The sequence below is a fragment of the Rhinopithecus roxellana genome, chromosome 13, assembly GCF_007565055.1.
Source record: "Rhinopithecus roxellana isolate Shanxi Qingling chromosome 13, ASM756505v1, whole genome shotgun sequence".
NCBI lineage: Eukaryota > Metazoa > Chordata > Mammalia > Primates > Cercopithecidae > Rhinopithecus > Rhinopithecus roxellana.
Window position 1 is genome coordinate 22,522,555 of NC_044561.1, and position 26,280 is coordinate 22,548,834.

A 26,280-nucleotide genomic window follows, 5' to 3' on the forward strand; every position below is an offset into this window, starting at 1 on the left:
TGCTAAACTTAAATTCTTAACGTGGGTGGGGAAACTTTGGAAGGGATGAGATGTCTATGTGCCTATGCAGCAGCTGTTGGCCACCTTGGGTTGTAGCCTCCGCCATCCTTCTTCCCTTCCTACCTCAAGTCCTTCACATGAGAGGGCTGCCAAAGCAGACGGTCAGGCATCCATGGTGACCTGCTTGCAGACACTTCAGCAGTCAGGAACCAGTTCCCCCAGGACCTCAGCTCTATGGAAGAAAAGGGTCAAGCCAGGTATATCTAGGGCCCTAGGTAATCAACCCTGGGCTTTGGGTCGGTGTGCATTTTGAATGGTGGAGTGCACATTTTGGAAAGATGGTTTCTGTCCTTCTGAGCAGCCCTGCAGTAACTCCAGTGAGCACAGTACTGTAGATTAATTTGTTGGTTCACTTATACAACACAATCTCTGTCCCCAGCCAGGCTGAGTATTGTGCCCAGCCCTGAGGACTGAGTGGGGAGCAGCAAGGCCCACAGCCCTGAGCTTGCACCCAGCTCCATTGGCAAGGTCTGACCCAACCCAGTCCCACCCTCAGAAAAGCAAAGGAGTTGAAAGAGTCTCCGCAGACTCTTCCAATCCCGACCCTTTGGATGAGGGAAATAGCCGGCATTCTTCTCGCTTCAATGCAGTGAGCCCTTAAGGCCCAGGTAAGTTTGTAACACTGCGTGTTCTCTAGTGCCTCTCTCAGAAGCCAGGAAGCGGGGTTCTGGCCTTCATCCACAAGAGAGTGGAGCTGCAGCTGAGGGAACCATGGAGGCAAAGGTATCCCTGTTAAAACAGTGCAAACTTCCCTCACATCTTATAGCTCAGCACACATAGGCCAGAGAGGAGGGAGGTCTACCCATGAACAGGTGCCAAAACATGCCTCGCAGCTTCCCTGCCAGCCTGTCCCTGCTCTGCTGTGGGGTCCCAGGCCTCCCTCTCTGTCCCACATATGGCCAGGGATCTGGGCTAAGAGGTGCACTGGCTTGTGACTGAACAGAGCGGCTAGAAGTGGCGTTTCTGCAGATTGCTGATAGTGGCTAGCATTTGCAGAGTGCTCGTACCCTGGAGCCAACAGAGGTGACACGGAAGCAACTGTGTGTGTAGGGCCTTGTGTGCTGGAGCAGTAAGGGCTCCCCTCTCCAGGGGCTCTCTAGCTCAGTGATTTTATGGATTCCTTGGCCCCTTTGTTCCTGGGTGGTTTGCTGGACTGATTTGGCAATGAGGCCACTATAGCTAATGCAAGTCAAGTGAGACTTGGCTTTAGGTTTTTCTCCCTTGCCACTTCAGGAATTGGTCTTTGTTCTGCTGTCATTTTTGAGATCTCTGCAGTCACTATTTTTCTTCTTGCCTATTGGCAGAAAACACATTTGCATTTTGAACTCAGGGTAGGCACCGCTATTGAATGAAAAACAAAGACCCTTCTCTTGGCTAGCACCCTGACCTTGGTGTGAGTCCCAGAGGGCAGAGCAGCAGCCCTATGCTTTGGGAGTGATGCTGAGGACTGGTAGGCCAGCACATGCATGTAAGTGTCTGTGTGTGGGTGGGGGGAGGTTCTGTGGGAATGTATGTATGTATTTGTATGTGCAGAGTTGTATTTGTATGTGTGTGTTTGTGTGTGGTATGTATAAATGGTATGTGTGTATGTGACTGGACCTCGGGCAGTCAGCAGATCACATTTGCTGTAGAAAAGAGAAGGAAGAACAGGACAGGCTTTTGACTGCATCCTGGATCCTGGACTACAGGGAGTGCCTTGGTATTAAGTAAGGTGCACCCATCCAGAGTCATTTAGGGCCAGTACCCCAGAGAAGTTTCCTGACTTCTGTAAGCCACCATTGGTACAACAAGCATCCTAGGTCTTTAATTTTCCACATTATATCTGTGTATGACACAATGTGGAGAGGAACTTTCTTACTGTCCAGAGAGCAGTGACTAGAGCCAAAACAGAGGACAAAGAAGTAAGTCTCCTTATTCTAAAGAGAGATGCACAACAGGGCCAGAGCCCACCCTCAGGTCTCTGCAACTTCCCTCTAGTGCCCTGCGACACACTCCCGTTCTCTCACAGAAGACTGGACAAGGAATCAGCAAGAGAGAACCTCAGCTTGGTTGAGGGTCCTTCTAGAGAATCGCCAGCAAAAACTGGGGTCCTGCTAGATGAGGAAAGAGGCATCTCCATCCCATGGGCCCAACCTCCATGACTATAGAACAGGGAGAAAAGAAAGTAGGGAGAATGCTAGGTGGGAGTGGGATGGCCACAGTGCTCAGCGTGCCCACATTTAACGTGGCACGGGTGTGTGTCCTGCTGGGTGGGTCACATAGGCCTAGCACCTTACTGGTTCCCCACCCAGGAGACTGTCTGCTGGGCAGGGACCTCAGCCACATGTTACAGAGTGTGCAGCCAGTGGCAGAGGGGAGGGGTTCTGGGGGAGCCAGAGCTGGCTGCCATGTTGAGGGGTGCAGAGGAAGCCCTGCAGAGCTTTTGCCTGCCCCCTTCCCCCTCTGCCCTCAACACCTGAGGGTCAGGCCCTGAAAGTGGAGAGGCAGTAGTGCTCCCAGAGCCTATCCTGCCCTCCAAATCCATGCATGAAAGCCTGGCCTGCAGTGGAGGTGGGAGGGAATGCAGTGACTGTAATATGCAGGACGATTTCCTAAAGGCATAGGGAAGAAAGTATCAGCAGGACAGTGGAGAGCGGTGACTGGAGAGGGGAGCCGTCTCCACAAGACCAGCCTGGCCAGTAAGCTGAGACCTGGCACACATGTGTACTGCTGTGTGTGCGTGTGCATGGATGTGTAGTTGTAGTTCTTTTTTTGTTTAGAGACAGCGTCACACTCTGTCACCCAGGCCGGGTTATAGTGGTGCCATCATAACTAACTGCAGCCTCAAATTCCTGGGCTCAAGCGATCCTCCTGCCTGAGCCTCCTGAGTAGCAGGGACTACAGGTGCACACCACCTCACCCGGCTAATTTTTTAAAATTATTTTTTTGTAGAGACAGGTTCTTGCTATTTGGCCCAGGCTGGCTCAAGTGATCCTCTCACCGTGGCCTCCCAAAATGCTGGGATCACAGATGTGAGTCTCCGTGCCTGGCCAGACTGTGGTTCTTTATGAACATACATGAGGGCCACCCTGCTTTAGGGCCGTACAGAGGTGTGCTGCAGCAGTGCTGCAAAAGCCCAGTGTAGGCCAGCGATCTGCTGATCACTGTCTTCCTAGGTCTAGGCCTTTGTCTGTGGTGAGGCACACAGTGCAGAGGAGAAGTCTTGGGCTCTGGGGCCAGCCAGACCTTGATTTGAAACCTGGCTCTGCCCTTTGTTAAGGTGACCTTCAACTTTTTGCATTTGCTTACTGATAGAGTTGTTACTAGGACGCAATAAGGGTAATGATGACTGGATCAATCCTGCTGTGTAGTAAGTAGTTTATTTCTCTCTCCACCTTGAGTCTGAGATTTCTATGGCACCAAAGGCTCTTTTTTAAGGGGTGAATTAACTACTCAAAAGATCCAAAAGATCAAATCGCCACCAAGAAACTGATAGATTGATGCTTCTTCCTGCTACAACCTCTCTCAGGGCCACTGGAAACACTTTGAATAAATGCAGAGTGATGACCCAATCTGCCGTCAGCTACAGCTATAGCCCTGGCTTTGAACCCCCAAGATCGCATACCCAGCTTTCTGGCTGGGGTCCTGCATCCCTGTCCCCTGCTCCTTGTTGGTGCCTCTTTGGCTTCTGGCCCCAATAAGGAGCTGAGTGTTCTCTCTACCTCTGACCTCCAGGTCATCTGTGCCACATTAAATGTAGGCATGCACAGCATGCCATGGCTGCCATCCACCCATATTCACCTCACTGTGACCATTCTGGGCAAGGATCTTCCCTGCCAACAGCTGCTGCAGCTGTTGGTTCCAGTCACCAGGCTTTGGGCAGGAGCCTCTGTCCTGTCCCTGCCTATCTTGATGCCTATCAACAGCCTCAAACAGTTGCTGGTGCTCCGCAAGGTGAATTGCCCCAAGTCTGCCCGCTTGTCAGTGCCAGAGATGAAACCTGCCCCTCACTGGATGTGACTTTGTCCCTCACACTGATCCTGTTACCACCCACCTGGGACAGGCTGACGGTCATCTCTGTCCTCCCCTCTGGCTGGGGCACGGTTTTGTTTGTGTCCCTGTCTCGACAGGAGTCACAGGAGCTCCAGTGGAGTTGGGTGGAAGTATGGAGCTTGGCATCTGAGTACTTCACAGTCCCACCCTGCCATTCTTCCCATTTCCTGTTCCATTTTCACCCCACCCTCTGTCCTAACCCAAAGGAACCCCAGACCTGCCCATTCACATCTCAGGTTCTTCACTTGGGCATGGGGACATGGCCAAAGAGGGCTTTCCCCTGAGGCACTGTGTCAAACACAGCATCTTTCACGAATCCATCCTGGATTGCCCCTACTGGAAATCATTTCTCTCTTCTCTAAAACTTCCTGGTGCTTTATCTGTGGGTAGGGAGCCACAACCTTGCACCTTGCATTCGTCACCTGTGTCCATGCCCTCTCCCCTCCCAGGCTGTGCATTTGCCCAAGGCTCAGTCACTTCTGATTTATCTCTGTATCCCCCAAGGAGCCTAGCAGGGTGCCATGTGTTAAGTAGGTACAGGCATGGAAGGAAAGAAGGAAGGAAAGAAGGGAGGGAGGGAGGGAAAGAGGGAAGGAGGGAGGGAGGGAATTAAGTAACTATAGCAACAACAATAGCAACGATGATAATGACAGCAGTGTGTGTCTGCTGATTACTTCCCAGCACTCAGGACTGTACTAAGTGCTTTACATGTGTTATCTTAGTCAATCCCTGCAGCAACCATGAGGGGTACTATGATGACACTAAGGCTTAGAGATGTTAAGTTAGTTGCCCAGGATCTCACAGCTAGAAAATGACAGAGCCAGCATTAGGAGCCAGGTCTTCCAGACTCCAAAGACAGTGCTCTAGCCCCACAGGCCTTCATCCATCTAACTCCCTTGCCAAGTGATTACCCGTCTTTTCCCTGAATTCCTTCCATGACAGGGAGCTTACTACCTCCTGAGGCAGCGCATTCTGTCTTCAGACAACTCTGACTAATCCAACTCTGGAGGTTCTCTGTGAACAAGTGAATTAGACCCGACAGGTTTGTTTTCAGGGACAGGCTTGGACCCACAAATTGCTTGAAAGTGCAAAGTCCTTTGGAAGGGGGTTTTTCCAGCTATATTGCTGGACATGCATCAGCTGGGCAGGCTACCACACACAGGGCTGTCTTTTCTTCTCTCCATCCCTGAGCACTTGAGAAGCCCACCCCAATGACTGTCTGGCCCAGGCCTTTGTTCTGATCTCTGAATGGGGTCAGTAGGAAAAGCCTGTACAAGGCTGGCCTGGGCATCAGGTTCTTTTAAGGTGAGCATCTCCAGGCTTGGCCTCAGAGCCTCATACTCGTTACAGTAAAGAGCAGATGGCCACAGGACAATGCCCAGAGTGGGCAGAGGCCAGGCACCACCAACTGTTGCCGTGGCTCCTGCAGGAGGGCAGGTGCAGACCCTTTTGGTGGAGGCATGTGCCACAACCCTTAGCCCAGGCAGGGAACCTACCATGGACCCAACATGCCCAGGAGAGTCCAAGAGCAAGGGGAGAGAAGCCACATGCAGCGCCACACTCATTCCTGGGCTTGAGAGGAGCCAGGCACCACCGGTAGAGCCAGGGTCCCTGCCTGTGCCTGCCCAGCCTTGTGGCTCTTCTCTGGAGGAGCAGCCAGACACGTGGCAATTAAGGAGGGGAACAAGCAGAAGCACCCACAGCTTATTGCATAAGTACTTAAAATGCAGTGTTCACCATGTTCACCTCCCAGATGAGACAACCTTTCGTGTGAGGATGTTCGTGGAGGGAAGTCACTGAATGGTTTCAGAATCCTGTTTTTTAATTGAATTGAGGCATCTCTGGTTACTTGCATGTAATGTATTTGTCAATTTTTCCATTGTTCTTAAAACTCCGGTTCAAATCTCAGGCCAGCTACCTCAGAAGATGCAGCTCAGCTGAGAGCCCCAGAGGGGATTTGGGAGCATCCTGGTTAGGGCTCAATTGAGGGAAGAAGGAACCAAAGGATTTTCCAGGTAGATACCAGCAGAGCAGGAGCTATACTCATAGTCTGCCAGGTGCAGTCCTTGCCTGTGAGGCAGGAAGCTGCACCCCAGAAGGGTTGAGGGGCTCACCTGAGTGAGTGTGAGCAGGTGAGTGGGTGAGGGGCAGAGGCAGAATTCCTGCCAGGACAGCCTGACCACAGAGCAGCACAGAGGGCATGGCAGGTAAACATGTGCAATAAACATATCCTGAGAAGGTGAAGACCATGTGTCTGATCAGAAGAGAAATGACAGGGCTAAGAAATGGCAGCCACACATTGAATGAGCTGCCACCACCGAGGACCCTCCCTGACCCCTGCAGAACTCTGACCTGGGGACAGAGTCTTCACAGATGGCCCCTGGACTGGTACTATGTGCAGTGTCTGCCTTTCTGGGATAGAGGGCACAAACCAGATGAGGCAGATGAGGGTTCAGGGCCTGATGCCACACAGCACTAGACTTTCAGCTCCCCAGAGAGCAGAGGGCCCCCCCTCAAGCCACAGGCTTTCTGCTGCGTGACTGCGTGGAGCAGCAGGGCCTTTCCCCTGATGTCGCTGCCTTAGAGGAGATGTTTAACCTTGCATCTTTGTTTACTCATTAGTAACAGTGAACGGGGCTAAGGGCTAGAAGAGGATGCAAGTAGAGTACTCACGTTACAGCCCAGAAGATGACGGGGGCCCACCTAGCCCTGAGATTCCATGTCTGTACTCTAGAAGATGCCCCATATCAGTTTAGTTCCCTTTTCACCCCTCCCTTCCGGTCATCCAAAAGATGTCATGACCAGATGTGCCCTGGGGTGAGCGTTCCTGGCCCTATGTCTAGACAGACCATGAAGGAACCAAGTGCCTGGTGAGGAATTGAGCCCCAGAGGAGCAGCAGGGTGGGACACAGGGAAGAGGCGGAAAGGAAGACACTCCCAGAGACCTCGTTCTGCCACCTGTGTTCAAGCGTTAAGATCAGATGCACCCATGCGAGCACACATGTACACAGCTGCTATCGGGCCTTGCATGGTCCTTATCAAATTGTGAACTCCAGGAGGGCAAGGACCAGATCTCCCTGTTCACTGAATTCCCCCACTGCAGCTTGCCCAGGGCCACCAAGGAGGCACTTAGCCCTTGTTGAATGGGTGAATGAGCACCACCTTTCTCTTTGGTGCCATGAGGGGCAAAGCCTTCCCTCAGGTTGCCCCTTCATGCGTTTCTCAGGTGGCACCCTTCCTAGCTGCCCCTCCCCAGGCAGTCTAACAGTGCTGCCCCCACGGTAGTGTGGCTGCCTCTGGGTCCATGTGTGTGGAGCAGACAGCCCCAGCCAGCCAGTGAGGTTCTTCGAGATTGCACTAAGCTCTAGCCTGCTTGTTCCCGCCTCCTGGCCACCTGGTCAGCCCTACTGCAGAGACAGGAGGGCCAGAATCTCAGGGCTAGGTGGGCCCCCGCCATCCTGGTCATCTTCAGGCTTGAGCCAGAGCCCTTTTCTTAGCCTTGGCTGAGGGAGAGTCAAGCTCCTGTTTCTTCATCTACTGACCCCACATAGACACGTCTCTGCCAAGGAGGCAGTGCTGTGTTCGTCACATGGGAGACCTGATTCCCCAATGCCAGACTGCTGCAGAAATGCTGCCTTGGAAGCCAGGTGAGAGGTGACAGAGCAGAGTGGGTTGAGGTGAGAGCCTGCCTCACAGAAGGTGGGGCGGGCAGACTCCACAGGGAGGTCCATCGGGTCCCAACTGCCCAAAAGAGCTTGTTTGGCCCAAGCAGAATGGGTGCATTTCGCTCTCCACCTCAGAGTGTGAGAGCCTGAGAAAGCTGTGTGTGTGTGTGTGTGTGTGTGTGTGTGTGTGTGTGTGTGTGTGTGTGTTGGGGGGTTGGGGGGACTTGCCCAGGCTGCTGTCTGCACCATGAATTAACTCCCTTTAAGCTGAGTGTGGATGGGAAGCCAGGGAGCAGCTGCTCACCTGGGCAGGCTCATACTCGCTCACAGGCACTGCTGCAGCACAGACTGCCCAAAGGAGTGTGAGCAGTGCGCTGGCTTCCTCCTGCCTCGGGAATAGATTCCTTCATCCTCTCTGAAGGGGAGATTCATGAGCAATGAAGGCAGCCCAACCCAGCTGGCATTTGTCATCATTGCAGAGACAAGAGCCACACCCCTGACCCCTCTGCCCCTTGTCTACTCTTCACAGACCCTCTGTGGCTTCACCTTTCTCTCCATGTATGCTGGGCCCTCTCCTTTTCCCACCACCACGCAGATTGTGTGCTTTGGAGAAACTGAAAATGTTCCTGAAGTAGGTTAATAAACATCATCTGAAGAATAATAAAGACAGTGTGAGGTGAGAAGATCCTCTGCTGAGAGCTAGGCTGTTAGCCCAACTGGGTCCTGGGAGCCATGGGCTGTGAGAAAAGTGAGCCAGTGCCACCTGCTGGAGCCCCGGGGTGGTGCATCTGTGAAGCCCGGAGTCGCAGCCTCCAGGAGGGGCCACCCACCATCACACCACCTTTAGGAACACAGCGGCTGGGAGGGCACAGCAAAAGCCCCTATCCTGCCAAGTGGGAGGCCTGATGCCCTGCCAACCTGGTGGCTTTGTGCAGATCTCTTGCTCTTTCTGGTCCTTGGTTCCTCATCTGAAGAGGAGGAGTAACCTCACAGGCCCTGAGCCGGTGAGGCTGCCGTGGCAGGCCTGGCTGTGCCGGCAGAGGGGTGCATGTGTGCTCTTCTCTGGGCTGCCTTCATTCCTAAACGGGCAGCACAGCCCCTGCCACGGTTCACACTCCTGCCCCGTGGGAAGCATGTTTCTACCCCTTTCAAAGCTCTCATTCTAGCAAGCGAAAAGCGCTGTTCTCTAGAGCCCAGAAAGCTGAGACAGAGAAGTCAGCCAGGGTGAAAGGCCTGTGGAGATCAGAGCAATACTATATATACTCTAAAGCACTGCCTTGAGGAGCCGCTGGCCCTCTGTGGCCGTTCTTCTACGAAGCAGTGAAGGACTAGGTTGTCGTGACAGTGCAGGAAGGTGGATGGCAGAGAGCAGGTCATCCCTCACACTCCAGTGCACACCTGTCAGCCGCTGTGAGCATTCTGCCACCTGGGGCTCAGAGCCCGGGGTGCCTGCTGCCAGCCAGCTGTTACTCTGAGGCCCAAAACCACACCACCACAAGGACATGTATCAGCAGTGCCAACTCTCCCAGGCAGATTACAACACCAGAAAGCTGAGCCTGCACCCTAACTGTCCCATGCCTGATGCCCACGCAGGGGAAACACAGGAAGGGCTGAGGCTCAGCAGAGGGGTTGAAGGCTTGCCTAGATAGAGGAAATTTTTCATTTCTAAAGCTAGAAGTTCTGGTTGGATTGATCATCAGTAAAAAAAAAAAAAAAAAAAAAAAAAAAAAAAAAATTAAAAAAAAACCCTGGAAGAGGCCCTACAAGAACTTTAGACCAACCCTTTATTTTACCAGCAAGAAAAAGAGGGAAGTAGAAAGTGACATTCCTTGCCAGAGTCACAGCTCTTTGGTGACCTGTCTATGCAAACTGGTGGTCCACTCCCAGCTGTGAACAGTAAGGCTCAGGGCTAAGGAGCTGACTGACTGCTTTGCTGTTTTGATCTGTTGGGAATATATCTTTATGCAGGTCTCTAGGCAGAGGTATCCCAGTAAGATAGCTGCAGTAGGTTGCTTTAACTGTTGCAGTGAGAACAGAAACTACAGGTGAAAGGGAGCTCACCCCTACCAGCTCCCAGCAGTCTGCACAAGGCAGCAGCAGCACTAATGATGGTGGAGGCAAGGAAACCTCTGGTCCACCCATGCAACCAGAGAGGGGCTGTGTCCTGCCACATCCTGTCCTCTGAGTCGCAGCCTGACACCCTCCCCCCATGTGCACCTCCAGCAGAGGGCTCCCAGGGTTCAAGGGACCATCAGTAGCTCTCAGCCTTGTTCTCCTCCTGCCCGCCATCCCCCCAGCCCCCAACTCCCATTCTCTGCCCCTGAGCCTATCACTCTCAGGGCAGTTCCCCAGTGGGGACCAGCCACATGTGGCTGTTGTCAAGGTGGACCAGGGCCACTAGCGTGGAGAAACCAGAGGCAGCTGCTGCCTGAAGAGCTACTAAGGAAGAGGCGTGGGCAGGAAGGCAGCACTGGGCCCAGCAGATGAAGGCCTGTGAAGGCTGCTGCTGCGGGGCCAAGCGGCTAGCCACAGATGCCTCCTGCTCAGGGAGAAAGTCTTGATGGATTTACTTTGACCTCAAATCATGGTTTCAGGTTGGTTGGTTGGTTTTTTGGTTTATTGTTTGTTGTTTCATAATTACTAACGGACTATTTCCAGTCTTTTGTTTTTATTTTGAAAAGGATCTCTCTAGGGACAAGTGCTCCCTGCCGCCCAACTGAATAGCAGCGCAGATTAGAGTGGTATTCTCAAAGGCCTGCCCTGCCTGAGTGCAAGGGGCCCCATGGCCAGGTCCTGCTGGGCCCACCGAGACTGGGCTGGCTAGGGTCAGTGTCCAGGAGCTGTTGCTCCAGAGATAGTTGGTCTGTGAGCTGCTAGGTTGCAAAAAGGGCCAGGGTGGGAGGCTGAGAGCCAGCACTTGATGTGGCATCTAGGGGGCAGAGGTCAGCAAGTGTCAATGGGGCACAGGTGGGCTTGGTGGCCTGGAGAGAGCAAAACAAGGTCAAGTTCCAGGCAGGGGGTGCTCAGCTGAGACTCAGAGGGAGAGCCTTCACTGGAGCTTGGGTGCCCTGACCACCCCATTAGGATCTGGTTCTTGAAGAATCTGCACTGCCTGGGCACATACCCAGGTACCCAGAGAGGGTCTTACAGGAAATATTCCCAGATCAGACAGGTGCCTTGAATGGCTGCGTTTGCCAGCCCTGGTCAAAGATTCCTGACTGGCTTTCCAACTGAAGTTAGCCCAAGGTGAGGATGGCCTGATCATGGCTACTTTGCAACCCAGCCCTGGGATGGGGGGAATGTTCTCAGGGGAGGGGTGTAGACACAGGTGGCCTCCTTATGCTCATCCCCTAGGAAAGAACTGGTAGCCTGGGGAGAGGAACTTCCTGATCAGGCAAGCCTGGTTGTTTAAAGAGGTAAGAAGTACTGCTTCTCCCCATGTATAACCCCAGAACCACTGCCCAGGCCCATCTGGCCCACTTTCTTCTTCAGCCTGCATCCCCACTCCTCTGTCCGCATGACTTCTCACACTCACTGCCCCAAGCACCCCAGTCTCTATTTCCCTATGTTGTTCCTCTGTTGGAATGACCACATCCACTTTGTCCAGGCAGGGTACCACCAAATCATCCCTTGTAGCCCGGATCGTATGGTGCTGTCCCAAAGAGGCTTCCCTCAGCTCAGCCCGACCAGCAGTGGGAGTCAGCAGCTTGTCCCCGGTGCTGCCTCACCTCCATTGGAACCCAGGGCAAAGGCCCGTGGCCTGGGTGGCACCCATGGTGCCTGGTATATCATGGGCAGTGACATATGTGGGATGGGTTAGCGCCATCGGGCCCCTGAGATCATGGCATTTTCAATAAAAAGATACCATCGCCATTAGCACTTAGGTCCTGGAATCCACAGCCTGGTCTCTGCCCTCCCGCCCCATGCCTGTCTCTAGCTCACACACCCAAGCCTTACCTGGCTCTCCACGCGCTGCAGCCATCCTCTCCAGGACCCACACTCCCTGCCCCTAGGTGACACTGCCCCTGATTGCAGGGCATGAAGCAGTGCCCAAGGTTGGGATTCAAGCTCAGCAGGTCTGTCCACCACTTCTTCAGACATTTTCCTCTTTTGAGTTGCTGGCTAGCATCAGACTCCAGCCTTTCCCTGGCACTTCCTTGTGCAGTTCAGCATTGCCAGTAGGGGTGCCCTGCCCAGACCTCCAGGTACTGCCCAACCTGACATCTTGTGCTCCTCAGGGAGGGGCATTCTCAATGCCCCTCCCTGAGGGCCGGGTGTTTGGTTCTGATTTGTTAGAGTAAGTAGCCAAGTTTGGGAGCAGCTGAAGGAACTCCTAGGTCTCCCTGGACAGCTGGGGCTGTCCTGAGAACTCCCTAGAGCTGGAGTCTTTCTCTAGTAGGAGGCTTTTTAGTTCAAAGCCAAAGGGCCTTGAGGTTTGTGGAATGTCCCCATCAGTCATCTTGAGGGCCTTGGGCCACAGCATTGTCTGGGGGCATGGCACTCCCCCTAGTCACCCCAGCTGAACTGATCAGACTCAGGAGCCTCAAGTTGGGATTACCTGAGCCCATAGTCCAGGCCATCATCTAAATTGTGAAACATGAAGTACACAGAAAGAAGGCACCTAGTGCTCCTGCTGCTGCCCGTCTGCTGTCTGGATGGCAGCCTAGGCTCTTTGGGGCTGTGCTCCCTGTCTGCTGAGAACACGTGTGTGTGGTAACAAACAGTGCCGTGACAGACACCGCGTGTTATGCCAAAGCGTCTCCTCAGGAGAGCAATTTGGTAATCTCTCCTTGAGGGGAGAATTGCTCTTTGCAGTGTATTCTGTGGAATTAAGTGAGCCTCTGAGTGTCACTCCAGGGTTATCTGTGCTTCACTGGCTTTGATGGCAAAGACATGCTGCAGCCCTCATCACTTGTAATTACACGTTTCCAGAGTGAGTGAGGCCAGGGAGCAGACGTGAGTGGGCTCCCTGGCCCTCCAAGTCCTGCTGCTCTGCTTTTCTCTCACAGGCACCAGGCTGGAGGCTGAGGATGCTGAGAGCTTGGCTTGGCACAACCCTAGAATTTAGGTCAAGTGGTGCATTGCCAAGATCACTGGGAGGAGTGGGAGAGAGCTAGGGGTAGAGATCTTACCTGGAAAACACACCGCTGAATCTTTCAAATAATTTATTTTGATGTCACAGCTCCTGGCCTGGACCAGCAGAGAGGAGCAGCCTTCTGTGTTTTTCTTGGGCAATAGTCTAGTTGCTGTCATTACCAGTAGCCAGAGTACCTACTGAACCTCAGCAGTGTATCTGGTTTAAGGCATGGTCTTTGCCCTTAAGGGTCCTAGAACATGTAGCAGAAACTCTTGAACTATGCAGTGTCTAAATCAAGGTTAAGAGATCACTGATGGTGGGGTGTGGTGTCTCACGTCTGTAATCCCAACACTTTGGGAGGCCAAGGTGGCAGGATTGCTTGAGCCCAGGAGTTCAAGACCAGCTTGGGTAACACAGTGAGACCCCATCTCTAAAAAAAAAAAATTACAAATTAGCTTGGTGTCATGGTATGCACCTGTGGACCCAACTCCTCAGGAGGCTGAGGTGGGAGGAGCACTTGAGCCCAGGAGGTTGAGGCTGTAGTGAGCTATGTTTGCACCACAATGCACTCCAGCCTGGGCTACAAAGCAATACCTTGTCTTTTTTTTTTTTTTTTTTTTTAAAGCTATCTTCTACAGGAAGGATGATACCTTGTCTGTTTCAAAAAAAAAAAAAAAAAGAAAAGAAAAAGAAAAAAATCACCGTCCAATAGTCAGGCATAGAATGTCACCAGTGGCTGTGCTGCGGCCACAGTGGCCAGGCCACAGGGCAGGTGCTGAGAGGATGCATGTGGGCAGCTGTTGCTGCATTGGAAAGGGACTAATTTCCCCTCCCTGTACCTCTTCTGCTCATTTGTGCATTTTGTCCTCTGTAGGTTCCCAGAGACTATGCCAGTGCCTGGCAGACAGCCAGCGCTTGGGGAAGATTTTCCAAATGAATGAGTGAATGAATGAATGAATCAGTGAATGCTGTCATCCCATGTTGGAAGTATGAAACTTGGAGTACTTGGGGTTGAAAATGCTTTAGTATTAATAAAACTATGCCTGGAAACATTGGAACAGAAATTTAAAAGCGAAACAAAACTACACAGCCATACTGAAGCCAACCCACTCTGCAGCTGCTGCCTGGTCATAGCATCTTCCAATGAGGCCATGGGGCCAGGGGTTTCTACTGCCTTGCCACAGAGCCCATGCTGGGGCTCAGGTGGGTGCTCAGCGGTTGCTCTGAGCCGAAGGTGGGGGCCAACATGCTCTTTGTCTTGTCTGCAGCCCCCACATGGTAAATTAATTGGCATTGGGGCACTGTCCTCATCAGCTTGGTGGCTGTCACTGATTCCTAATGGTCCTCACGTTTGCCTGCACACAATTGCTCCACACAGGATGTAATTAAATCCTTTGAACAGCACTTAGGGACATTTGATTATGTAGAAAAACTCCATAGAAATGTAAGCTGTTGTGTGCAGCTGGTTTACCCTGCGGTTTCCGACAGTGCTCACTGTAGTGTGAAAATTACCTGAAAGGACAGAGAAGGGAATGGAGCTAGGAGGGAGGCTGGTGGGGGTGCTGCTGTGAAGCCTCAGCCTGTCTTCCATACAGGGGCATGGCTGGGAGGGCCGGGATGAGTCTACCTGTCTGAGTGGCCCTGATTGATCCCTTGGCCCTTCCCTCCCCAGGAGCTGCCAGAGCATGACGAGCCTGTTCAGTAACACTGTGTCACCGACCCAGGACGGGACCTCCTCTCTTCCCAGGAGGCAGAACTCGTTCGCCAAGCCCCCGCTCCGTGCCCTGTATGACCTGCTCATCGCACCCATGGAAGGGGTAAGCACCTCCTGGGAGCACGAGGCTCCTCCACGTCAAAACACATCGGTTACCAGTCAGTGCCCACATGTATCTTAGACACCAAAATGGGCTCCCGAGACAACGGAGGCTTTCCAGAACACAAGTCTGCTCTGTCCAGCTTCTCAGTGAGCATTTGAAAAATAAGATGGAGCACAGACTTGCTTGGTTGGTTGGTTGGGTGGGTGGGTGGTAGGTAGGTAGTGGATGAGGCCTTGAGATTCAAGTTGCAAATCTGAGTTCAAGCCCTAGCTCTGCTCCCTACAAGCCAGGTACATTCAGCCTCAGTGACCTCATGTACAAAATGAAATGATGCTCCCTTCCCAGCCTGTCCAACAGAGTGATGGTGCGGCTCAGGGAGGTGCAGGTGCACATCTAAGCAGTTGTCAGCAGAGGCTGTGCATCAGCGTGAGGCTGAGGCTGCCCTTTCCCACCTAGCAGACACCTCGGGGATGTGGCCATGGCTGTTCCCTTCCCAGAGGGCTTCTTTGCACCTTGTGCCCACACCCTACTAGGAATGAATGCTTCTCCACCTCCCTACCTCTCATCCTAGAATCTTGTCTGAGCAACTTCAAGCCAGGGCTATGCTTTCTGGTGAGATGGAGTCTCACAGAATCAATTCCCACCTCCCTCTTTCCCTCAGCCTCAGATATTGTTGGGAATCACTGACTCCACCATAGAGTCTAATGTTAAAGATACCCTTGCATAATCTGCCACAGACAGGTTTTCTGTGGTGTGTATTCATCTGCCCTGGTCTTTGCACATCACTTTTTAATTCAGACACGGCCCTCTGACTGAGCAGAGAGTGCCGGAGGGCTCAGGATCTTTGCAAATCCCAATGGTTGGTCCATCAGATGCCTTTGCATAGACTGTTAGGAAAGCCCAGGGAGCCTGCAGCAGGCGAGCAGGCTGCTGTTAGCCAGGCTGCATGGCGCCTTCTTCTCAGCAGTCTGCAGCCAGGTGGGAGATTTGTCTCACAGCTGTTGGGGTGGCCTTCAGAAGCTCTCTCTTCTGCTCCAGCCAAATGACGGAAGTGAAATGTATCCCCAGGAAACCACATCTGCACAATGATTTCTTTGTCCCCAGAAAATGCCTATACCTTTCCCTGCCTGGCCTTCCAAGGATGTGTCTTGCCTAATATTTGTCAGGAGGCTGCACTACCTGCCAGTGCCCTCTGGACGTTCTCTGGCTTGCGGAGACAGGGTGTGGTGGAAAGCACAGAGCCTTTGGGAACCAGCAGAGCTGGATTTGCATCTGGCCCTGCCCTTTTCTGGCTGGGTGACAGTGGCAAAGCTGCTTCCTCTCCTGGAGTATCTGTTTCCTCATTAGAAAATGAGGATGATAGCACCCAATGCAACAGGTTAGAGCAGGTTAGACAAATGTGTAAAGCACCTGGCCAGGCACAGTGGCCCTTGATTGTAATCCCAGCACTTTGGGAGGCCGAGCTGGGCAATCACTTGAGCCCAGGAGTTCAAGACTATCCTGGGCAACATAGTGAGACCTCATCTCTACAAAAATTACAAAAATTAGCCAGGCATGATGGTGCACAACTGTAGTCCCAGCTACTCAGGAGGCTGAGGTAGGAGGATCTCTTGAGCCTGGGAGATCAAGGTTGCAATGAGCCATGATCGTACCACTGCATTCCAGCCTGGGCGACAGAACTCAACCGTGTCTCCAAAAAAACATAAAGGTGCATAAAGCACCTGAGGCAGCAGCAGCAGTGAATGTGTGCCTGGCGAGCAGTGCCTTCTTGTGCCCAGATCCCTCTTCTGAGTGCCAGGTCACTGCCACTGTCCCTCCAGGCCTTTCCTGTGCTCCTGGGCCTCCTGGATCCAATCACATCCTTGCATGCACATTCTTGCAGTCCTTGCACGTGCTTGGTTGTCCTTCCCTTGTTAGGGTTATGACCCTCTCCTGCGTCCTCCTTTTAATGAGATGACCAAAACTGCAGAGAATTCTCCAGCTTAAAGCTTCTCAGATACCATAATCACTTACCCTGATTTATGTGCCATACCTTGGAGGAAGAAATACAAACCTAGCTCCCTTGCTTTTCCAAGTTTTCTTTACTGCTATTGACTGCCATGCAAACCATTTCAGTGACTTACTACCGGCCTTCCCTCCTGCTTGCCCTGAGGGCTGCATTTCCCAGGGATCCCTGCTCCTCGCTCCTCTGAAGGGTGTTTGGACTCTCCATCTTTACCCACTTGGGCCTTCTGAGGCCTTTGCCTGTCTCCCTTTGCATTTCTCCTTTTGCATTCAGGTCCCCAGATTACTTGTTCCATTAATGTTGCATTGGTGTTTGGAGACCAGGAGGGGAGCAGAGGGTAAAGATGGAGACTGGCTGTGACTGCCACCTCTGCCCCCATGAGGCTTAGGTCATCTGGGGCTGGCAGGCTCCTCTCATCTCTCTGGCCTAGCTGCCGTGTCACCTCCTCTTTGAAACCTTCCTTGCCTCTTCTCCTTACCTTCCTGGACCCCTTCATTCCCCTCCCCACCACTGGGCCCCTGGCATACCTGGATGTTTTTTATGGTACTTGAGACAATCAGCCCTCCATATCCATGGGTTCCTCATCTATGGTTTCAACCACGGATTGAAAACATACATATATATTTTTGAGACAGAGTCTTGCTCTGTCCCCTAGGCTTGAATACAGTGACAGTGATCATAGCTCACTGCAGCCTCGACCTCCCAGGCTCAAGCACTCCCCCGACCTCAGCCTCCTGAATAGCTGGGACTACAGGTGTGCACCACCACTCCCAGCTGATTTTTACATTTTTTGTAGGGACAGGGTTTCACCATGTTGCCCAAACTGTTTTCAAACTCCTGGGCTCAGGCGATCCATCGGCTTTGGCTCCCCAAAGTGGTGGCATTACAGGCGTGAACTACCACGCCCAGCGAAAATATATATTTTTTAATTCCCCAAAGTTATGAAAAGCAAAACTTGAATTTGCTACATGCTGACTACTACACTGAATCCATGTGAATGAAGTGATATGTAGGCATTCTGTTAGGTAATCTAGATTATAAATAATCTACAGATGATTTAAAGTATACAGGAGGATGTATGAAGGTTAATGGAAACACCATGTCATTTTATACCAAGGACTTAAGCATCTGAGGATTTTGGTATCTGAGGGGTGTCCTGTAATAATCCCCCAGGGATACAGAGAGGCACCTGCGCCTGATTGGACTCAGGACTTAGCTCTGTGCTTGCTGCCCACCCTATAGTCCCTGAAGGCAAGGACTGCCCCTCATCTCTGTGTCCCCAGCAGCTGTCACAGGGCCTGGTACACATTGGTAGTCAGCAAATTTTCTGGAATGGTATGGGGTCCAAAGCGGCATTGCATTTTGGGTCTAGTTTGGCATAGAAAGCAGAAGAGCCAACTTAGAAATCAGCCAATAGGCTTTTCATGGCCACTCTTGGGTTGAACCTGGGGGCTTTCCCAAGATGATGAAGCAGAAGGAAGGAACTGGGCCTGTTCTTGAGGAGCTTTGAATCTAGTGAGCCCCCTGCCTCTGCCAGCCAGCACAGTGATTTCAGGGTGGGGGCATGGTCCAGTCAACACGCCTGCAGGCCCCACCCCAAGCATGGTTTCACTGGCCGAGGTGTCCACGCTGAGCCAGGTGAAGGCGGTGACTATTGTGGGGGCTCTGTACTTGAGGCAGAAATCAACTTGGTGGAGGCCACGAAGAGGTGGAGGGCAGGAGGTGGCTCTGCCTTGACCCATCCCAGTGCTTCCCCAGCGCCACAGGTCATCCTGGAAGGGGGTCCTCTGAGTGTATAAAAGCTGTACCATGTGTTTTCGAATTTTTCTCCCTGCGGACTTTCCCATGACTTAAAGAATAAAAAGATGCTATCAGGATTAGTGGTAGCTGGCTTCGGGACAACCTAATTTTCCTGTAGGGGTGCTAAGAAGCGGGAAGATTATGGACTTAAGCCTCAAACAAGTTAGAACAATGATCAGAATAATGCCTTTGTACACTAGGAAAAGGAAAAAGACCTGTCACCAGCATTTCAAAAAACGAAATGCTGCCAGCAGCACCCTGAGTTTCTGCTGCCCTTCAGAGCTGTTTGTGTGAAGAATGCGATGGGGCCCCTGAACCCACCCGCAGGCTGCAGTCTTATCTTGAGGTGAGGCATGCAGTTGGAAAGCACATCCTTAGTTCCCGATATCTACAAATACAGTCTTTTGTGAGTCAGGTATTTGAACGCAGGGGAAGGAGTTTGGCTGCTTTAAATGAGACAGAGTGAAACCTTTTTAAAGGTATTAAAGTAAATCATCAGAGCAAGCACTATTCCTTTTCTAACTAAAATGATCCATTGTGTATCAGTAAAAACACTTAACTGAAAAGTTGAAGTCTAATTAGGAGTCGTCTCCATCCCAGTTGTATTCATTCATTCAGCAGATATTTACTGATTTGTGCCAGGTACACACTGTCCTAAACCTGGGGAAGACAGGTGAAAATCTGGGCCAGGGGCCTGTGTTCTCATGTCTGGTCACTCACAGACTGCTAAGGGTGGTGATGGAGGCCAGCACCCGAGGCCAGTGGGCCATGCCGAATTGTGGCAGGTCAGCCTCAGTGACCCCATCATCTCTGGAGGGCCCGGCACACATCACCTGCACTGCCCAGGTGGAGGAGGAGGCCTGGATCATTTTCCTGCTTCTGGCGGCAAGCACCCCCGCACTGCTCCAGAGGCCACAAGAGGGCGATATGATACCGCCAGCTGGCTCCAGATCTGCCGCTGTCAGCTGCCAGGCAGAGTAAGACCCTGCTCCACATTTTCAGCGAGAATACACATCAAAGCCAGAAGTCCAGGGTTGTGAATCACTGACACTTCAAGACTAAAACGATTAGCCTCTTCACATGGGGCATATAATTATTTGAACAACTGCCTTTGTTTAGCCGCAGTCCTATTGCTAAGGGACTAGGTCAGACAGTATGAAAAGTGGAACAGAATAATATTTTACCATAGGCCTTACACCAGTATGTGATTTAATTTGGCTTAAGGGAAACATTGTCATGGCTGTTTCCTGGAACCACGCTGTTCTTTGCTGTCAGGATAGGGCGAACATGTCCACTTATCTTTGAGGAGGGCCCAGTTGCATTTACACATGAGCCATCATCAAACATTAAGTCAGATCCTATGTGGTCCCCAAAGGAGAAAATGTCACGAAAGAAAAGTTACAAGTGTTTAGCATGAAAGGGACTACTGGGACGTGTTTGTGTCTGTGGCATTAGTTTTTAATTAAATTAGAGTGAAGGATAGTAACCCATGTCTCTGACCTGGACTTCCCTGCTTCTTGCCCTGGACTGATCTGGACCAGTCCTGTCCCCACCACCGCAAGGCACAAGGCTGCCTCAGAGTTCTCTCCAGTGTCCTTCCCTCAGCAGCAAACTTGTGGCAGGGCTCAGCAGGGCTGCTGTAGGCAAAGCCACTCGTCCACTCAGATCCCAAATCACCCCTCAGTTTTCAGTTGGGGCCTTCGTCCAGAGCCAGCAGCTGCTATAATCAAGAAACCAGATTTAAGGAATACCTTAGGTTTGGTCAAGTTACTCTTCAAAGGTTCAGATTTGGGGATCTTTTTGGATCCTTAGAGTTTGGACTTGCTCTAGTTATAGAGTCTCTGTTATCCTTATTTTTATTTCCCTTTAGTTAAATTCCCTGTTTCCTATATTTAAATTTAAAAACCAAGGTTCTAGGACAGGTAGCAAGAGCAAATGACTTTGATCAGAAAAAAAAGGACATCTCATTCACCTTGGCTTGTGATTCACAAAGTGTGGAGTCACCTGTTTATAATCCTAGAAACTTACTCAAAACTTCTTTATGTCTGTTAGCTTGCTGAACTGCTTTCCAAGCACTGGAGCTCAGTGCTTGGCGCTGAGACTTCTCATCTAAGAGTAAAAGCAGGCATCTAGCTCTGCCAAGGGCTCCGCCGTGAGAGTGGCTTGGCCTTGGTTGGGTCATGACTGTAATCACTGCCCTGGGGGAAAGGACTCCCTTGTGTTTTGTAAGATACCCCTTGCAAAATCAAGTAGCAGGGTAAGTCGGCTTCTCCTAGAACAGATGCAACAGGAATGAGACTGAGCACGTGGCTGCCTGTTTTCTAAATAGATTGGGGGGCTTGGGTATAGCCAAGGAATTTTTGTCCTTAGAAACAATCAGACCTAGATTCCAGTATGAGGTAGAGGATGAGGCCCTTGAGACTGGCAGCCCCATCACCAGGCTGTCTAATTGATTTCTGATTGAGACATCTGTAGTGATATTCAAATGAGGACAGACGTCACCCAAGGACAACAAGCATTTTCACAACTGATTAGGAGGAGGAAAAATGGAGGCAATTACTTGCAAGCTGTCTGTATGACTAAAACCAGTGGTGGCAGCACCCAGGATAACCAGCAAGCTCTTACGTGGTAAGTGGCATTCTCACCTGGATGGCTGCTGTTATGTGAGTGTCATCTGGGTGCTGGCTCTATTCTAGCTGGTGTTTAACAAGCAGCCATCTTAGTCTTACCCTGGCAGGTTCCAGGCAGGTCAGGGTCTTCTGCCACTAAGGGTGGAGGGATCATTTTTACCAGGTCAGCCAAGATAGAGAGAGGCTCCCCTCCGCCCCTCCAACCCTGCCCACTACACAGAGGCTCCTGCAGCTTGAACAGTCCCTTCAAGCTGATTTGGCTGATGTTGGACCCTGGGTTTCAGGCAAGCCCTTCTGGCTCTTGCTGGCCATTGGTCACGTTTCTCCAATACCTTCTTAGGTTCTTCAGGCAAACAAGTGGGCTGTTGTTTGGCCAAAGAATACAGTTGAATGGGTTGAATGTTCACTTTTCTATTTCTGGCTGGAATACAGTATCTACAGTCTTGGTAGGCTTCAGTCACGGTTGAGGGTGATTTCCAGGAGGTGTGTGATCTTTGCCGAAACTGTATGTATCTACCCATGATGACAGGATTTCCCAGAAGCATCACAGAAAGGGCTCCTCTACCTTAAACAGTTCTGTTTGATAAATTTATTCCATCAAAAATATGAGTCAGGAAAAAATTTGAAGCCCTATACACAGTTCTGGGGTATCTGGATACCCTGCAGCCCTTTGCCTCTGGAATCCTTACTGTAGACAGTAAAGTCCATTTCATCCCAAATCTAATCAGTCTGAAAGCTCATGGACCCAGGCATTTTCTTTCTTTCCCCCATGGTGATCAGAGATTTTCATTCCTCTGGCCTTTGATACTGTGAACCCCTGAGAGGCCTGCCGTGTCTGCCAGTAAAAAGGAAACTCCCCGGTGCCCTGTGGGGGTCACCTGTAGATCCTCTAACCTTGGCGATACACAGGGAGCACGTCTTTCTTAAACTCCAGATTAGGACATGATCAACATAACATTCGCTATGAGTGCTTTCTGAAGAGCTCAAGACCTGTACTCACCAGGGCATATACAGAAGGTCCCCACTGACCAAAACGGCAATCCAATTAGAATTCACCACCCAGTGACACATTCGGGATCCATTGGGGGTTGCCTGGGAGAACTGTGGGCTTGGAAACTGGACTTCAGGGTAACTGCTTGGTGGTGGCTCAGTAAGTAGGTGTGGATGATAGCCTTAGTGACGTGGAGATGAGGTGAGGGGGATGTGACGACATCTGTCTCTCATAGTCTCTGGGTTAAAATTCGGAGCTGGATGTTCCAGAGAAACCATTTGTCTGTTTTAGCCACAGAATGTTTGTAAACACCAGAGAGAAAGGGAATGAATACTACTGGAAAAATGATTATGAACCAGAAGAAAAGAATAGTATAAATAATAGGGGCGGTGTCACCTTATTCCAAGCACTGAAGACAGTTGTAAATTCGCATTTGACCAATATGTCTGGAGTGCACACCAGTGCCAGGCATGGGGCTAGATGCTTTACCCACTGTGCAGCTACCTTGGCCTCATAGGCCTGTGAGGAATGGATGTTAGTGCTGTCCTGTGGGTTTGGAAACCAAGGTGCAGAGAGGTTAGTGTCTTGTTGGAGTGCTCAGATCCCCTACCCTCAACCCTATGGTTTCTCACCCCTTGCCTCCTATCTAGCAGTTCCAGATGCTGGGAGCACCCTGACTTGGCAGACTGCCCCAAACTCTGTGGCAAGGCCTCCCCTCAGAACCCTTATTCTTTCCCCAGCATGCAGCATCCCTTCCCAGGCCACTGGACACAGCTTTTCATCCTCTGGGTCCATCTGGAGACAGAAACCACAACGTTCAGTATAGAGAACTATTACCTATGAGAAGCAAGTAATTGTAAGATATAGGGAAGCTGTGTGGTTCTCTAGGGCTGAGGGAGTGTACCCAGTAAAGAATGAACATGGGAGGAGGTGTGGTTCAGCCCACAGGACACAGAGATATGTCCACTGTTTGACCAGGCCAGAGCCAGTCTGGAGTTGCTGGCAAGCGGTAGCCCCCTGAGTGTGGGCAGGAGAGCAGCCATCAGCTTCCAGCAGTGATGGGTGCCAGGGAGTCCAGGCACCTGCACAGGCAGGAGGCCTTGGGAGTGTGGGGGCTCTGGTTTCCATGTAGAGAAGGATGTGGGAAGATCATCACCAGGCCGAGACTGCAAGGTGGCAACTGGGACAGTTCTCTGGGCTCGCGGCTGGGCAGGCCTCTGGATGTCCTCACCCATCACTGACCCAGGCCGACAGGAGGTCTCCTGCCTCCTCAGTGCCCCTCAGTGCACTCCACTGACACAGCTCAGCACCCTGCATGTCGTGGGAGAAACAGCCGAAGGAATGCAGCCTGTCTTAGTGTAGATGGTGACAAGGGCTTCAGGACCTGAGAGACAGTAAACTGACAATAGCTGTGCAAAGCCACCTCCAGTGCACTCACTGCCCACCCTGTCAGAAGGAACAACCCTCTCCTTGTACAAAGACTGCACCTTCACGCTACCCCATCATCACCACGCCCCAGGGCAGCCCCGCGATACTGTGCATGGTGGCCTGCCTGCCCAGCACTGTGTCTTTCCCCTTTTCTCTCACCTGGCCTGGCACACAGTAGGTTCTCAAGCATCATTTGCTGCCTGGACTCACACTGCCACAGTCAGGGTCACAGCCCCTTGGTGAGAGCACAGGGCGGCACCCCTGGGGAAGGGACAGATTCTAGTGCACCTGGCCCTGTCATCTTCTGCTTTCAGAAATCCCATTACTAGAAACTGCAAAGGTCAGAACATCTGAGTCTTTGTTAGAATCTGTTGGAGATTCTGGTAGTTGCTGCTGTAAGGCTGGTGCATGAGCCACTTTATTGTTCAACCCTAAGCATTAAGAGGCCAGCAGACTCCCTTTCCGAGGCTGACAGGCCCAGGTGCTGAGTAGTGTTTCCTTGAATGTCTCTCCTTTGTAGGCTGCCTGATGATATGTAAGCTGAATAGAGATGTCACTTGCTTTCCCCTTTTCAAGTTCACATTGGATTATAGCTAATCTTTCAGTGCAAGGACAGCACGCATACACCAGAGGCAGAGCTCACAAGTTTCCTGGGCATTGTCTCTAGCATGTCCAACCAGTTTCCCCCTTTGAACAGGAGCTGTCAGCCTGCTGTTCTACCCGTCTCCCCACAAGCCCACACGTTTCAGAGAACAGCTGCGGCTGTCACCTGCCTCATTTCACACAGTTTGGACAGGGGTCCCATTTGGGGGCCTTCACCCAGGGTTGTATGCATGTGCCAAGCTCGGTACCAGCTCCTAGGCAGGATGCAGGGAGGACCCAGACCTCCAAATTGGGATATGAGGTTCAGAGAATAGTCTCCCTATCTCCCAGCCTGGATTTCAGACTTCTCCTCACCCACTAAGGTCACTCTCACTGAGTCCCAGCAAGTCTCCTTGTCTCCTCTCTCGGTGGGCATGCCCTGGTCTGAATTACTCCCGGGCATAGCCCCCTCTCCCTCAGGCAGGCAGGCTGCCTCTCAATGCTTTGCAGAGCTCAGCTTGAGAAGGCATGGCAGGTCCTGACAGCCAACAAGAACCACACTTTCTTGCCTGATCTTCAGCGCCCTCCCAGTCTGGCTTCCATGTCCCTCTCTAGCCTTGTGCTCACCTGGCAATAGCATGTGCCCAGGCCAGGCCTTCCCCAGTTCTCATGGACCAGAGCAGCCTCCTGGGTGGACCCAGTGTCAGCCTGGATAGGCTCTCCCAGTTCTGGGGTTGCCACGCTGCCCTGAGGCTGTTACGTTTGACAATACCAAGTTTCACTCAGCAATGGCCTCTTGTGTGCATTTTAGTTTTCTAAGTACATCATCATAAGTTTGCAAGCAGGGACCATGTCCTAAATTTATCTGACTTCCCTACAATCCCCAGTAGGCACATGACAGACACCACTCAGTGGCTGATGGGAAAGCCAAGGCCCAGCTTGGGAGACTTCTGACAACAGGGCCACAAGAGATGCCCCCCACCCCTGGTGGAGTGTCGGAGCAGACAGACAAGCTGCCTTCAAGGACATGCATTCTCTGATCATTAGGCTTGTGCCGCAGATGAGGTTTTGTGGGTAGAGTTAGCAGGGTTCTACAAAGAAGTGCTGCCAGTGAATGTTTGCTCTGCGTGGATTCCAGCCTCACTTCTCCTTTTTTCAGCTTGCCAAGCTTCCGTCCGGTTCACACAGTTAGGTGCTGTCGTTAGGGACTTGTCTATGAGTGGCGTGTGTCCTGGTGAAGGCAGTAGCCTGTGGGATGACATCTGACAGAAACTTACTGCGGTTTGGGCCTGGGTAGCAGGAGCCCAGGGAGGACCTGCGGGGCTGGGGCTGGCATCTTGTCACAACAAAGCTCTGTGACTCTGGACCAGTGGAGGGTGGGTCCAGTTTTACACATGGCAAGTGGCTCAAGCCCCACCCTACCCATTCTCAGGCAGCACAGTTCTCACTGAGCAGCAGGTGGCCATTACTGTCACAGCCGCTGACCCTGTCACCAGGGTCAGGGCAGCATCAGCTGTGCCACTGCGGCTGATTCGAGGTTCACTGGCACACCTCCATGGTGTGGTGGCACTGCCCTCCAGAGCAGCCCCCTGAGCCACCTCTACCTACGGAGCCAGCTGGGGAGCTCAGGTGTGGCCCATGGCAGACCATGGGGCCCAGGTGCCTACAGCTCTTTCTCCTCCCTGTGCTGACCCAGAGCTCATCCATAGACAGTGTCGGGGTCGCTGTGACACACCCCTACTTCTTCCTGCCTAGGTTGCACAATTGCACAGTGATTAATTTACCTCCTCTTGGGAAATACTGTAGCTCTTTTGTTGTTGTTGTTGTTGTTGTTTTTGAGATATAGTCTCACTCTGCCCCCCAGGCTGGAGTACACTGGTGTTTGGCCCACTACAACCTTCGTCTCCTGGGTTCAAGCAATTCTCCTGCCTCAGCCTCCTGAGTAGTTGGGACTACAGATGCATGCCACCACACCCAGCTAATTTTGTATTTTTAGTAGAGACGGAGTTTCACCATGTTGCATTCCTGACCTCATAATCTGCCCGCCTTGGGCTCCCAAAGTGCTGGGATTACAGGCATGAGCCACCGTGCCTGGCTCATACTGTAGCTCTTACAGCAAACAAACGAAAAACAAATTGGCCTAATAATTTTTATTTCTGCTTTCGTTAGATGGAGCTAGACTTTTTTTTTAAA

The 26,280-nt window shown here is 51.8% G+C and overlaps 1 protein-coding gene across 1 annotated transcript in view; it reads left to right on the top strand.

The window, feature by feature from the left end:
* TTC28 (tetratricopeptide repeat domain 28) overlaps positions 1–26,280 on the top strand; it is a 475,930-nt gene that overhangs the window by 425,923 nt on the left and 23,727 nt on the right. The window contains exon 13 of the mRNA XM_030915124.1: positions 14,507–14,651. Coding sequence (XP_030770984.1) covers positions 14,507–14,651 — 145 coding nt within the window. The remainder of the gene's footprint in view (positions 1–14,506; positions 14,652–26,280) is intronic.